This window comes from Delphinapterus leucas, chromosome 3, assembly GCF_059928025.1.
Source record: "Delphinapterus leucas isolate spDelLeu-1000000601 "Yukka" chromosome 3, BTC_Dleu_Yukka2, whole genome shotgun sequence".
Taxonomy (NCBI): domain Eukaryota; kingdom Metazoa; phylum Chordata; class Mammalia; order Artiodactyla; family Monodontidae; genus Delphinapterus; species Delphinapterus leucas.
Window position 1 is genome coordinate 2,163,798 of NC_143131.1, and position 14,297 is coordinate 2,178,094.

Below are 14,297 nucleotides of genomic sequence, written 5' to 3' on the forward strand. Positions count from 1 at the left end.
TTATTTGTGTCTGTGGCTTATATTTTCATTTTCTTAACGGTGACCTTTGAAGAGTGAATGTTAACTTTGATGAGCACCAGCTGCAGACACGGGCGGCCTGAAGGGAGTCGGCCCTGCTGGCTTGATCTGTGGAGAGTGCGCTCGGAAATGATACAACACACACACGCACACTACGTGCCAAACTCACTCACATGCACATACAGCCACACACACACGCCAACACAGAAGCGAAGGACTGTGGCTAAGGGGTCCTAGCTGCAAGGTGACCTTGGGTCTTGCCCCAGCCCTGCATGAACCTGGATGGTGAAGCAGAGAGACGTCCAGTACCTGTGACAACCCTTTTCTTTGTGGGGTCACATCTCTCTTCACTGCCAGGGGCTTCGAGCTCCGCTGTTTGTCGTTTTGCATTATGTACTCAAATGTGCTCAACTTCTTGGCCCCTAGAAAGGAGGAAGGAGGCAAGGGGCAGAGTCACCCTCCTTCAGCTGCAGAGCAGCCCGCCCTCCGTGGTCCGGGGCGTTGGGGGCTGGTTCCCAGGCCACTCCAAGCCCGGCTGGCCTTGGGCCGCGGCCAGCAGTGGCCCACCAGCCCTGTCCCGGGCAGGGGAGCCACGGCCCTGTGTCCCTCACAGGCCCGTAAAGCCAAGGTGGACGGGGGAGTGCTAAGCCCAGCTCCGTTTTAATTAAGGTGAGACACCAGCTCTCACACGTGGCAGAAGGACCCCAGGTTGTTAGAAGAAACTCTCAAACATGTTTGTCAATAGAAAAGCACTATTAACGAAAGCATGCTCTGTGCCCGCTTCACTCGTGTGCCTTCGCAGAGGGGCCAAACGTTCCCTGAAAACTAACAGACGTGAGAACAGAGGGTTGACCATCATTTCTGAAAAGCGAAAAGGGCCACCCACAGAAGCCTATGTGCCGCTCGAGGAGCAGACGGAGGGCCGCCTGCCCTCACAAGGCCCCACAAGGCCCCACAGGGCCCCACAAGGCCTCATAAGGCCCTCACAAGGCCCCACAAGGGCCCACAAGGGCCCACAAGGGCCCTGCAAGGCCCCACAAGGCCCCGCAAGGGCCCCGCAAGGTCCCTGCAAGGCCCCCGCAAGGGCCCACGAGGCCCCATGAGGCCCCACGAGGCCCCACAAGGGCCCACTAGGGCCAACAAGGCCCCGCGAGGCCTCACGAGGCCCCACGAGGCCCCACAAGGGCCCACTAGGGCCCACGAGGCCCCACGAGGCCCCACAAGGCCCCACAAGGCCCGCTCGGCTGCTGCCCCGCGGGGGCCTGAGGCTCAGGACGCCTTCCCCGTCCCCTTCCCTGGGGGCTCCTACAAGGGCTTTGGCTTCGTTTGCCTTATCTTTCTTGAGTAACTGCACACGTTCCCTCAGAACCTGTGTCACACTTTGAGGATGTAAACTTGACCCTGTTTGTATTCTCATGAAAATATTCATTCTTCTGTGTGGGTTTGCACAAACACCACCAAATCCAGACTGTGAGATGCCCCTGCGTGCTTCCGGCGCCCACCCTCTTCTGACTGCACTTGGCGTGAGGTGTGTTGATCGGACCGCAGTGACGAAGCGGAGGAGGGGACACGGACGCAGAGCCCCACGCACCCCGCGGCCTGGGAGCTGTGGCCGGAGCCCAGCCGTGCTGGGGAAGGTCCACCTGTGTCCACCGCCTTGCAGTGCCCACCCGCCGGCTTGGGCAGCCGGAGGATCCTCTTCCTCAGCACCTTCCACGGCGCTTTCTCTCCCACTTGCGGCGCCCGGCTCTTCCTTGAGCCTCCAGCCCGAGGGTTTCACTCGATCTCATGCTGAGCGCTCGCCACTGCGCTGAGCCTAGACTGAATTCTGACTCGCCACTGCGCTGAGTCTGACCCCACAGAAACTGAGAGGTCGCAAGGATGTTAAGTAGATACGTTCTAGGGTACTTTTACTGTAACTAACAATAGCTAAATCCCAACGTTTTCCTGGAAATCCATTCTTGGAGGTTCAAAGACCCTAAAATAAACCCACTCGGTCCTGAGTCCAGCATGTCTCCCCCTATACAGGCCTCCTGTGTGTCCTCACCCTCGGTGACGGTGGCATCACCAGCCCCTGGACACTTCTGTCCTTACATGTCCAGCCGGCCTCCAAGTCCTGTGGGCCTGACTTCTCCAGGCCCCTCCTCACTCCTGCGGACTCACCGCGTCCCCAACAGCTGCAGAAGCGCACAGAGCAGCGCTTGGGCGCGCTCCACCTGGACAGACGCAGCGGCCCCCGACACACACCCCGGCCCCGAGCCCAGGGCCCTGCGGGCCCCGCCGTGCACGCTGAGGGAGCCCTCTGGGGCTTCCAGGGCGGGTTCTGCCCTCGTCTCTGGCTCAGCGCGGGATGGTGGGCGCCAGAGCACCGGCACGGCCACCACAGGCCCCTCGCCTTCCCTTCGGGGCCGCAGAGCTTGGTGATGGTTGTGGCTTCCGAACAAAATCTTCACAGGGTGCAGGACAGGCCTCCTCCCCTCGTTTTAAAGGCAGATGGAGCCTGCCCCGGGCAGCTGCCGTGTGGACACGAGAAAACCACCCGTTCTCCCTCAAGCGAGTTTGGTTAGTGGAGACCCCATCGCTGAGTTCAATGCTCTTCATTGTTAGGATTTCTGGTTTTTGCTTCTCTAAATCTCCCTGTTCTTTTCCACAGTGTCCTGTTCCTGCCTCATAGATTCTATTCCTTTCTATCTCTGAACACCTTAACTGACCACTTTTTGAACCTCCTTGATGTTTTCCACAGGCCTTGGAATAGGACTCAGCCCTCTGCCCCTCGTGGGGTGTTTCTTCTCTTCCTGTCACTTGTCCTTTGTGCTCTGAGCTTGTTTCTGGCGGAGGCTGCCTGCCCGGGGACCCACGTGAACACAGGGCAAAGGCTGGCCAACACGGGGGGCACGCACTCAAGTAGAGGTGGAAAAGGAGCAGGTGGCCGAGCAACAGCAGGCTGACGAGCTCAAGCAGCAGCGTCAGCGCCCCGATGCCCAGGAAGACCGGCGTGCTCGTCCTCACGGGGAAAAGCGGAAGGAGCAGGAGCCACGTGTTCTGGTCGGAGATACCTGTGGAGAGGGGGAGAGGCACACGCGTCCAGCTCCTGTGGACAAGGTAGCACCTCTCGTCAGGTGAGTACCTGGGGACGGAGCTTGGCAGTGGGGGAGGGAACACCAGCCTGAGGGAGTGACTCCCTGCCCAGGTGAGCCCCTCCCTGCCCGGGTGAGCCCCTCCCTGCCCGGGTGAGCACCTCCCTGCCCAGGTGAGCCCCTCCCTGCCCAGGTGAGCACCTCCCTGCCCAGGTGAGCCTTTCCCTGCCCAGGTGAGCACCTCCCCCGCCCAGGTGAGCCCCTCCCTGCCCAGGTGAGCCCTTCCTCCTTGCCCAGGTGTGCTCTGCCTGACCTAAGTACCCTTGCAGCCCCTCCTGACTGCGGTGGGTATCACGACCCACTTTATGGATCTGAGAGGTAAAGCTGGGAGAGGGTAACTAGGTGCCCAGGTCACAGAGCCTGACCCCAGCGTCCACTGCGCTGCCCCGCTGGGCCCTCCCCACTCTAACTAGAGCTGGAAGGTCAGAGCCACCACCTGGGGCATTTCCAGGATACAGTCCTCTGTGACCCAAGGGGACCTGACACCACAGCCACGCAGCTTCCAACAATTAAGTGAAGAAAAACAGAGAAGGGTCGTGTGCTGGCCAGTGAAGACCGAATTCCAGCTCAAGCGTCTTCACCCCACAACTCAGCCTGGACAGCTGCTCGACTCCGGGCTGCCCTACGTGGCCCCCCAGAGGGAAGGGGGCGGGAGGGGAGGCCCAGGCCTGGGCGCGGGGCAGCACACACTCCTGTAGTGTGGGTCGGTGCGCAGCCCGGCGGGGTTGATGAAGTACTGGGTGAAGATGTACAGCAGCGTGGCGACCATGCACAGCAGTCCGGCAGCAGCTGAGGCCACTGAGGTGAAGAAGTACCTGTGGGAGGAGAGCCTGCTCGGGCGGCTGCACAGCCCGGGCCCGGGGAGCCAGGCGGCACGCGTGCCGGGGCCCAGGGCAGCGTGCGCGACCCGGGGTCGCCCCTGCTGAGGGTGTGCCCCGGCCGCCGTCCCGCAGCCCTTCCCCCTCTGGCTCCCAGCCTTTGGGCTTCTCTCTCCTGCTCTCGGGGTGACCGCACAGACCCACGTCTCCACAACACGCACCTGAGATCTCACTCGGTCCTACAGGAGGCCTGAGGAGGGCCCTAACCCTAACGCTAAGCACCCCAGCTCGCAAGAGGGAGACGGAGGCTCAGACACAGGGTGCGACTGGTCCAAGCCAGTCCCTCCCGGGCCCCCTGGTTCAGACCCGGCTCCCTCCCAGCCACCGCCAAGGGCACAGCCGGCCGGGGTACTGATGCCAGCGCCGAGGAGCAGGGCCACACTGCCTTCGAAAGGCACACCCGTCAGGGCTGCGTGCTTCGGTTTTAGACCCAAATCACTGCTGCGCTCTGCGCACAAAAGACACGGAGAATGGCCTTCCCGTCAGAACAAATAAAGCCTGGGTGGCAATTCCTGGAATACGGTTCCACTAAAACGCCTTCCCTTAGTCTTTCCGCTGTTATACCTTTAACATTTTCAGTGTTAAACAGTGTCTGTAGTTCACCTGAAGTCCCCTTATGCCTGCCCTGAGGTCCTCCCCCAGTGCCCCGGATAACCCCGCACAGGCCCCCCCACCCCCCGTCCTGCCGACCCTGCCCGGTGGACATGGGGAGGCGCCTGCCAGGAGAGCCCTCTCAGCCAGCTCTGCGCGCTCGGAGCCGCTGTCGGGACTTCCGGCCCCCTCGGTGCTCCGCACGGCAGGGCCACACCTCTCACCCGTCCCCACGGCAGGTGGACCTTGAGGTGCTCCGCCAGTTAGGAGGCCCCTTAAGGAGGCACGTCCCGGAGGAGGCAGGAGCGAGCCGCGTGAGGGTTGAGTGCCGCCCCAGGCCCGACGTCCCGGGTGGGGAGAACCCTCACCAGTAATTCCTGCTCCCCACGCAGTTGTTAAGCCACTTGCAGTGATGGTCGAAGCCTGAGACACACTTGTTGCAGGTGCTACAATGCTTGGCTTTCACAGTCCTGGAAGGAAGGTTGGGAGGGGCAGCCTGTCAGAGCCCCTGCCTGCCTACAGGGCCAACCCCACGCGGTGGGTGCCTGCCCGGGCGGGCGCGGCGGCCACAAGGCGCCAGGGCCTGAGGCCCGGAGGCTGAGTCAGATCCCTCCTGGCCGCCTACTGACACCCCTGGGGCCCTGAGCAGCCCCGGGCTGTGATCCGGTCGGGGGGCAGAGGCCTGTGTGAGACCCAAGGCTACAGCGCTCCTGCCCCGGCCTGGCGGGGGGCTGCGTGTCGGGGCCCCTGCTTCTCTGCAAAAGGGGCGGTGCCCATCGGCTGCTGGGGACCAGGTACGCCTGAGCCCAGCCCACCCCTGCGGGACGGCGTGGGGGGCCCCTCACACAGCCGGGCACTCACACGGCGACCTCGCACAGGTGACAGTACTGCCTCTGGATGACGTGTGCGTGTTTGGACCGGTCGAAGGTCGGCACAGTCCGTGAGTAGTTCTTGAGGCGGACGTTGGCGTCGGCCGGATCGATGGAAAGAACAATCAGGTGGACCAAGAGGTGGAAGAGGCAAATCCCGCCGGTCACCTGGGGGGAGTCAAGGGACAGCTCGGCCTGTGTGGCACGCGTGAGGGGCCTCTGCTCCAGGCGGCTAGGTGTCCAGGCCCCAGGCAGCCACGGGAGCCTGTGCCTGGCCGGGAATGGGAGTGGCCCCTCTGGCACCGGCGTGCCCAGCAGAACCCACCCGAGTCCTTTGTCCTTGAGGGACAGAGCAGGGTCCGCTGGAGGCCGTGGCCCCGCAACCCCAGTGGAGCTTCACCGGGACAGCGGGAGAGGCCTGTGTGCGTCCGCGGGCACCAAGCCTGGTGCCGAAGCCGGGTGGTGGAGCTCCTTGGGGCAGGGAGGCCACACTGAGCATGTGTGCCATCAGGAGAAGGAGGGAGGGAGGGCTCCAATACCCCCAGCGAGCCTTTGTGGTGAGTGGGCCGGGGCTGTCTGTCGGTCTGTCTCTGTCTCGCTCTCTCCCCCCAGCCAGGAACCCCCAGGCCTACGCCCTCCAGGGCTCCCAGGGTAAAATCTGTTCCTCACATCCCACCCTCTCCACCTCCTCTTCAGGGACTGACACACTGTCCCCATGGAAACCAAACAGAAGGGGAGGAAGTGTCGGCCTGGCCTCCCCATCAGCCCTGCCCTGCTTCCCAGGAAGGTTCTGAGCCGGGAGGGTTCGGGTTCACAGGTCCAGCTCCTGCGAGGGCGGCCTGGGCGTGGTGGGGAGATGCCTCTCTCCGCCCACCCACAGGGTCTCGTGGCAAGGCCACGTGTGCACAGGGTCTACGGTGCCTGTACAGAGGCCCACCGGCAGTGCAGACTCTGAGCAAGGAGGCCCCTCTTCTGGGGTCCTTCTCAGGCTGCACCGCCGTCGGGGTCCACGGCCTGCTGGCCCTGCCTGTAATGCTCAGCCCCAGTTTGTGCTCACAGGCGCGGTCCTGCCTGGACCAAGCATCCCTGCTGCACGGCGAGCCTCAGTGGGGGGCTGGTCTGGCCAAAGCTGCTTGGTCTCCCTTGTCCTCCAGCCTCCAGTGCACACCCAGGGCCGTGGGTGCCAGGCGTGGGGCAACAGAGGCCCGGCCCAGCCAGGGGGCGCAGAGACCACGGTGAGGGCGTGAGAGCCGAGGACCAGCCAGGCCGGGGGACCTACACAGGGAACGGGACTGACCGGATCCCTCGGTGCCACACAGGGACGCCCTTCCTGTGGCCTGGACCTCCCTGCCCCTGCCGTCCAGCAGACTGAGCCACGCTCCTGTGCAGGGTGTGGGGCAGTGGGAGGTGGTCAGCGGCCAGCCTGCACGGTCCCGTCTGGAGATGCCAGCACGGTCCGGGCTCGCTGGTGCCCCTACGCCCGCTTCCCGAGGCCTGAGGCACAGCCGACGCAGCGCTGTGTGTGTGGCTGCTGAGGTGACGGGAGCGTGTCCCGAGCGCAGGACACAGGCGGGGGCACGGCCCGGGACAGGAGATGTGGCAGGAAGTCGCACTGCGGCCCAGGTGCGGCCCTGCTCTGCAGAGCTACAGTAGGACTGTCCCCATCAGACGCCGGGGGGCGGGGGCCAGGAGGGCAGCTGGGAGGCTGGAGCCCAGTGTGGCCCACGGGTTCTGTCCGCACGTCCACACTCGGCTCCACACGAGACCGTCGCCAGGGAGAGCGGGGGGACTGCAGCCCACACTCAGACCCTCAGCCTCACGGTGGAGGTGCCCGGGGGCCCAACCCAAGCCTGACAGGCAGCCCTGCGGAGCCCCTAAACCTGCAGGTGCCCGGGGGATCCCGAGATCCAGACGCGGTGGGCCAAGCTGCCACGGCCCCTCAGACGTCACGCGTCTGCCACAGGTACACGCGTGTCCCCGCCTGCCTGCCCCCGTCTGGCTTGCCAGAGACGACCCGGCCATTCCCGCTGTCGTTCACACACTCAGTGGCCGTCACTGAGCCCCCAGAAGAGAAGGTGCCACAGGCGGGGTGGCGCGCCCTCAAGCTGCCAGCTTTCACTTTCGATGTAATTTTATCTCAGGAGCGTCTTAGGTTCAAGTAAATAATAAAAAGAACCCGGTCTGCCGTCTCACTTCCCCTGCAAAGCAGGGCCCCGAGCTGTTCTGAGGACGCAGCGGTCCCCTAGCAACTATCTTTGTTCAGTAAACAAGCAGCACCGGGCGCCAGCCCAGGATGCCCGCCCTGTCACACGGCTGCCTCGCCGGTCCTGCAGCGGGAGGGCGGGGCCCCCGCGGAGCTGCCTCCCCCCCGCCGCCCGGGTCCCAGAGGAGCCCCACCCCGGCCGGTGCTTTCCGCACGCCGAGGGCGGCCAGGCTCCTGCGCGGTGACCCCCACGCTGCTCCTGCAGCCTTGCTGACGCTTCCCTGTCTCCACCGGGCCCACGGAATGCCACACGCGGCCCTGACCCGGGACCCTGCCCTCCCTGCTCCTGGGTCCCTGCAGGCGCCGAGGGACGCTGGCGCCCCCTAGTGGCCATAGCATGGCGCCCCAGTGCGGCTGCCGTGGCCTGAGGAACATCGCTGGGGCAGTGGCGGGTCTGGGGGGCAGGAAACTGGACCAGAAAACATGTCCTGAAGGTCGTCTGAGCTCTGAACAGACAGGGACGCCATCCTGCATCCACCGCTGGGACAGGCAGGAGGGGGCCACACAGACTGGGTGCTGAGCCACCCAGAGGCAAGGGGCCCACCAGGGGACCAGGCCTCTGGGAAGAAATGGCCGTCCATGTGGGACGGGGTGCACTTGACCCCGGGGCTCCTTGCTGTGCGCAAAGCAGGTAAGCGCTCACAGTGGCTACTGGACAAAGCACCCGGGGACATTCAGAAAGGCTCCAAGGGCCAAGACTCAGCTAAGTTTTGGGTCAAAAGAGAATGAAGACACAGCATCATAGCCAGCACATAAGCAAAGACCCACAGGTGAGGCTGAACGGTGTCCCCAAAAGATGGTGAAGTCCTAACCCCAGGAACTGTGGATGATTTTACTTGAAGGTGGGGTCTTTGCAGACGATCAAGTTAAGATGAGGTCCTTATGGTGGGTCCTGATCTCACAGGACTGGTGTCCTTAGAAGAGGAGAAGATCAGGCCTCAGACACGCACAGCGGGACAACCCTGTGAGGACGCAGAGGTGGCGGCATCTAAAGCCAAGGGATGCCTGAGGCCACCAGAGCTGGGACAGGTCCTGGGAACTTCAGAGGCAGCAAGGCCCTGCCAAACCAGCTTGGACCTCTGGCCTCCATCTTTGTGCCTCTGTGCCTCTGTGTGTGTGACAGAGCGGGTGCCCATATGTGTGGCTGGTTTGTGACTTGTGCAGTGTATGTATATTTGTGTGTGTGTATCTGTGTGTTTGTAGGTCTGTGTGTGCTTGCACCTACGGGGAAACTCACAGCTTCAGATACGACAAAAAGAAAAAAGGTCTAAAATCAATGGCCTAAGTTTCCACCTCAAGAAGGTAGAAAAAACAGAACTTCCCTGGTGGTCCAGCGGGTAAGACTCTGCGTTTGATCCCTGGTTGGAGAGCTAGATCCTGCATGCCGCAACTAAGAGTTCACTTGTTGCAACTAAGAGATCCCACGTGCCACAATGAAGATCCCACGTGCCACAGCAAAGACCTGGCACAGCCAAAATAAATAAATAAATAGATAAAAATCAATCTTAAAAGAAAAAAAGAAGGTAGAAAAAGAGAAAATTAAAGCCACAATACGTTGGAAATAAATAGTAAAAATAAAAGTCCAAAAGCAGACTCTTTGAATAATCGATAAAAGCGATAAACCCTAGGAAGACTGATGCCCCACTGCTGAGTGGCATCACGACAGATCCTACAGGTAACAGGAAATAGTGCGAATAATTTTATTCCAAGAAATTTGACAATTTAGACAAAATACTAAAATTTCTTGAAAAACATGACTTGCCAAAACAGAAGATGAAACAGAAAAGCTGAAGAGCTCTTTTCCTATTAAGGAAATTGATCATCGCAAACATTATCACAAAGAAATCTATCTCTATGACCTCGAGGGGCAAAAAATGGGCCTCATCTGAGTGAGAGGCACTCCAAGCAGATGCCCTGGTTTTTCTGACTGATTGAGGCTCAGGGGGGCCTTTGGGGCTCAGGGGGGCCCCACCTCTGCAAAATGACAAGTGTCAATCTTGGTAACTTCCCATGGGATTTTTAAGGTGAGATAAGAAGAATGGTGGTGTGGAGACAAAAGTCTTCGTCAGATGCAAACTGGGGCATTCCAGTGAAATTTCATGATGTCTGGGATTTTTAAAGATACTCAGTGTATGTGTGTGAGCTATGAAACAACACTGGCAAAATCTTAACTGTTGAAGCTGAGTACCTGGTAGTTGGGGTCCATCACACTGTTCTCTCCACTTCTTCAAAACTGAAAGACGCCATGATAAGGGGCTGGGAGGCCCCGGGAGACAGAGGGCCCTTCTTGGTCCTGCCACCTCCCTCGCGCCCGAGCCCCACCACTTACACGCACCTGGCCAGGGGCATGGGGCAGCCTAGGAGAAGAGGCAGGCAGTGTAGCCACAGGTGAAAACACCCCACTCTTAGAAGCTGGTTCCAACACCCACTTCGCAGCAGCCCAGCCTGTCCACTGGCTGTAATGTGTGGCGACCCTCACTGTGAGGGCCGGGGTTCCTGGTGGAGTCCCGCGCCACCCTGACGCCCACCCTGACGCACACCCCAGCATTCAGAGCAGACGTCTCTCGCCCAGAACACAGCCACCCCAGGTTATCACAGACGGCAGCGCCTCGGCTCCACATACTTCACACTCGCGGGGGCACGCGAGCTCTTCAAGTCCTTATTAAAACCCATCATTCCTCTTGGACAACACAGACTGACTGCTTAGCCATGGTTGGGAAAGTGCGTGGCCCGTCTGCGGCTCCCCCACTCCTGGGGTCTCTGTCTACCCGGGACCCTCCCACCCCTGCTGCCGGCTGGGCACCCTCTCCCTGCCCCAGCACTGGTGGGCATTTGTAGCCCAGACCCCGAGCCAGCGGCTGCCTGGAGGACAGCTGTGGGGTTTCCAGCACTGTGACAGTGGGAGCCGGGGCAGAGGACAGGTCTGACCACCTCCAAGGGCGGCCTGGAGCCAGGCCTGCTGGAGGCCCCTCTGGGAGCCCCGCCCCCCCTTAGACGACAGCAATGCCCCCAGTCAAAGGATACACTGTAGGCAATGTATCTCCACTCGGGTGGCAGGAGGGGAATGAAGATGCCAAAGGTGGTGAAGACCAGAATGAGGAACACGATCCAGGCCACGATCTGCAAGTAGTGGACGGGCTGCGACCAGCCACTCACCCTGGACCGCTGGGGGGGCACAGTCTTTGTGCTCCTCCTGGACGCGGTTCCTGGCAGGAGAAGCCTCGAGATCCTGGCCCAGAACGCCATCTGCAAGACAGGACGGGGCATGGCAGGCCATGGGCTCCTGCCCTCGTGGCCCGGGGACTCTGGGGGCGGGACCCACGGCCCAGCATCGCCCGGGGCCCCGGTGACATCACAGCTGCGGAAAACAGCTCTTGGGGGGGGTGTGGCCCCCTGGATGAGGAACGAAGGGCACCCCCCTACCCCCCACCATGACCGCAGGGCGGGCAGCTACCAGCCCCTCATGGCCTGGGGGCCACTTGCAGCAATGAGTCCGGGGGCTGGTTTACAGATGCACACGCCCCATCAGAAGACTCATGGGATATGGGGACCCGGTGAGGAGAAGGCCCCCGCCCCCGGGGAAACCGAGGGCTCATGGGATACGGGGGACCCGGTGAAGAAAAGGTCCTCGCCCCCGGGGAAACCGAGGGCTCATGGGATACGGGGGACCCGGTGAGGAGAAGGCCCCCGCCCCCGGGGAAACCGAGGGCTCATGGGATATGGGGGACCCGGTGAGGAAAAGGTCCTTGCCCCCGGGGAAACCGAGGGCTCATGGGATACGGGGGACCCGGTGAGGAAAAGGTCCTCGCCCCCGGGGAAACCGAGAGGGGAGCAGGAAAAGCCAGCTTTAGCTGGTGTGATCATGTGACACTTTCATCCACCAGAAATCTTGCAGGTTTCCCCTGTGGCAGGAGAGGCCACATTTCCAGAGTCCTGTGTTTTTCCTTCCACAGGGACAGGCCCTCCAGGGGTGGGAGGGAACCGTGGCCCTTCCGGCCAGTCAGGTGGGCAGGGCCACTGGGAAAGGGAAGGACGTGGCCAGGGTGGCTGTCGGGTGTTTGGGGGTGTTGGAGGGGGGAAGGATGTTAACAGCTATTACAGGTGGAACTTTGAGGTCAGAAGGCCCTGTGCACAGCCTTCATTGTCTTCAGAAAGAAGTGCACAGAAAATATAGCTGATATTACTGTGTTACTTTAGGAAGAGACAGAAATGTTGAAAAATATTCTAAGACTGTTTTTTCTGTGAGCTGTGACTTCCCCTTGGGGATTGTCCTAAGAGCAGGTTTCAGCTGCTGGCCACAGCTTTTGGTCATCTGCTCTGGTCTTCTGGATGTGACGCCATGTGGACATCGGGACGCAGCAGCCCTGAGTTTGCGTGGGTTTCACGAGCATCTAATAGCACATTTGTACAACACGACAAAGGCACCAGGGGTTCAGAACCCAGAAAGGCAGGCTTGGTATTGAAACATGATTCCCAGATGAAAGCATTCAGATGGAAGGGTCAACTAACAGAAAAGATGTTGCCAAAAATCAAACTCCAGTCACGTGGAAGGTCACATCAAGGGATTACTGCAGACCTTGAAACAGAAACGTGTGGAAGGGATAATTGTGAGAGCAAATTTAAGTGACACAGACACAATGTCTGTCTGTCAGGGTTTCCAGAAGAGGAAAAGGAAGAGAGCGTAAGAGAAGAAACAAAGAAAAAAAGTGAAGCAATGTCCGTAGTGCAAGGAGATTTAAGACTTTAGTCCTAAATTATACTCCAAGAACCAGACAGTGGAAAAAAGAATATATCTATGGTGGTGAAAGTGAGAACTTCGAGGACACAGAGTCCTACAGGTCTCCCGGAAGAAGAAACAATGAGATTACCTATGACACGATGTAACTGGCACTTATAAAGTTCAAGTGCTGAGTCTTCTGTCCTGAGATGGACCAGCCAGCCTGTCACTGAAGGTGACACAGGGCAAGCCCCCGGGAGGCGTGGAGACTCAAGCGCACCCACTCACCTTCTCCCAGAGATCTTCTGAAAAGATTTACTCCATCAGATCTGAGAGTCACCCTGACACCCCGGGCACCTCAAGTTCAGAATGCAGGGCCGAGTGGGTGGGTCTTCAGTGAAAGCCGGGGCCCACGGCGCTGGCCGCGCGGACACCCGCCAGCCCGTCAGCAGGCCTGCCATGTGGTGGTGCGAGGTGGCACCCGGGACCCCCGACCCTGACCCAGGGCCTCCTGCATGCAGACCTGGCAACCGTGGCCAAAGTCCTTCCTCTCCAGGCCCCGCGCTGGGACGTCGGGATCAGCTGGGTTGTTCTGAACAAGAGGACCTGGGGGAGGAGAGAGCAGACGGGGTGGAGGGGCCGCGGCCCACGCTCGTCCCGCGCCTCTCCTCGTGAGCCGCACCCTGCGGCCGAGGGGACACGCGGGGTGACGAGAGCCACGCAGGGCCGCGAGCGCTCGTCATCCATAGAATGTTCACGTGGGGCCGAGCCCTCTGCCCCAAGACGGGACTGTCCCCGCCTTCCTGTCCGGCTCCACCTCTCACCGCGGCCGTGGCTCGTCCTGCCGGCTCCTCTCCACTCAGCACCCCGCCAGGCGCCAGGTCCCCCGCCGCCATGGCCACCGCTGCACGGCGCAACTGGAACCCCTCAGGCCCAGCGACCGGCGCGGCGACAGGCTCTCCTGCCCCGCCCGTCCTGAGACACGGCTCCACGCTGCTGCTGCACGCGGACACACATCACACGCCACACACACACACACGTGCATGCACATTCATGCACGCACACAACACACGTGCGCACACCACACACACACACCACACGCGCACACACCACACACCACACACGTGCACACCACACACACACACGCACACCACACACACCACACACGCCACACAGAGACATAGACACAGCACGTAGCACACACACACGCCACACGCCACACACATACATGCACACCGCACATACACACACGCATGCACGCACACAACACACACACACACACACCACACACGCCACACAGACATACCGACATAGCACACAGCACTCACCACAGCTGCACACCCTCAGGTTTCTGGGCTCGTTCCTCACTGCTCGGTGTTTTCCAGGCTATTTCCTGGGCCGGGGCCCTGGGGCCATCTTCTGCCCCTGCCCACCCTGGTAACAGCCGCCTTCTCCCTCCGTGCCCTGTCCTGGCGCCACCTCCCCTGGGTCATTCTGGCTTCACTACAGGGCAGACCGCTGGTGTTGGGCTCAGGAAATTAGCCCTGTTTGGGGCATAATGGTGCCTGGGTCCACTTTTTGCCCCACTTTGGTTCCTGCATCTTGTTTTCCATCTTCCCTGGGGCTCCAGTCTGTGTTTGGTGCTGGGATGACCCGTAAGGTCATTGTCACCTCCAGGCCCCCGACACGACCATGGCCAAGATTCACAGGCTGTGGTCGCCATGGAAGCAGGGGTGTCCCAGGTCTCCTGACTCACCTGTCCGCAGTGCAGACAGAGCCCCTCCCACCCCGTCCCCAGTCTGTTCCCACACCATCCACACTGTC

The 14,297-nt window shown here is 61.0% G+C and overlaps 1 protein-coding gene across 4 annotated transcripts in view; it reads right to left on the reverse strand.

Annotated features, from left to right (window-relative positions):
* LOC111178534 (palmitoyltransferase ZDHHC11-like) overlaps positions 1-14,264 on the reverse strand; it is a 36,847-nt gene extending 22,583 nt beyond the window's left edge. For 3 of the 4 annotated variants that reach the window (XM_089908644.1, XM_089908642.1, XM_089908643.1), the window contains exons 1-6: positions 10,781-14,264; positions 5,486-5,661; positions 4,993-5,094; positions 3,846-3,970; positions 2,919-3,074; positions 328-440 (exon numbers count right to left, since the gene is read on the reverse strand). In XM_089908644.1, coding sequence (XP_089764770.1) covers positions 328-440; positions 2,919-3,074; positions 3,846-3,970; positions 4,993-5,094; positions 5,486-5,661; positions 10,781-11,023 — 915 coding nt within the window. In that variant the 5' untranslated portion in view covers positions 11,024-14,264. The remainder of the gene's footprint in view (positions 1-327; positions 441-2,918; positions 3,075-3,845; positions 3,971-4,992; positions 5,095-5,485; positions 5,662-10,780) is intronic. The other variant, XM_089908645.1, reaches the window with a different exon arrangement.
* Between the last annotated feature and the right edge of the window lie 33 nt (positions 14,265-14,297).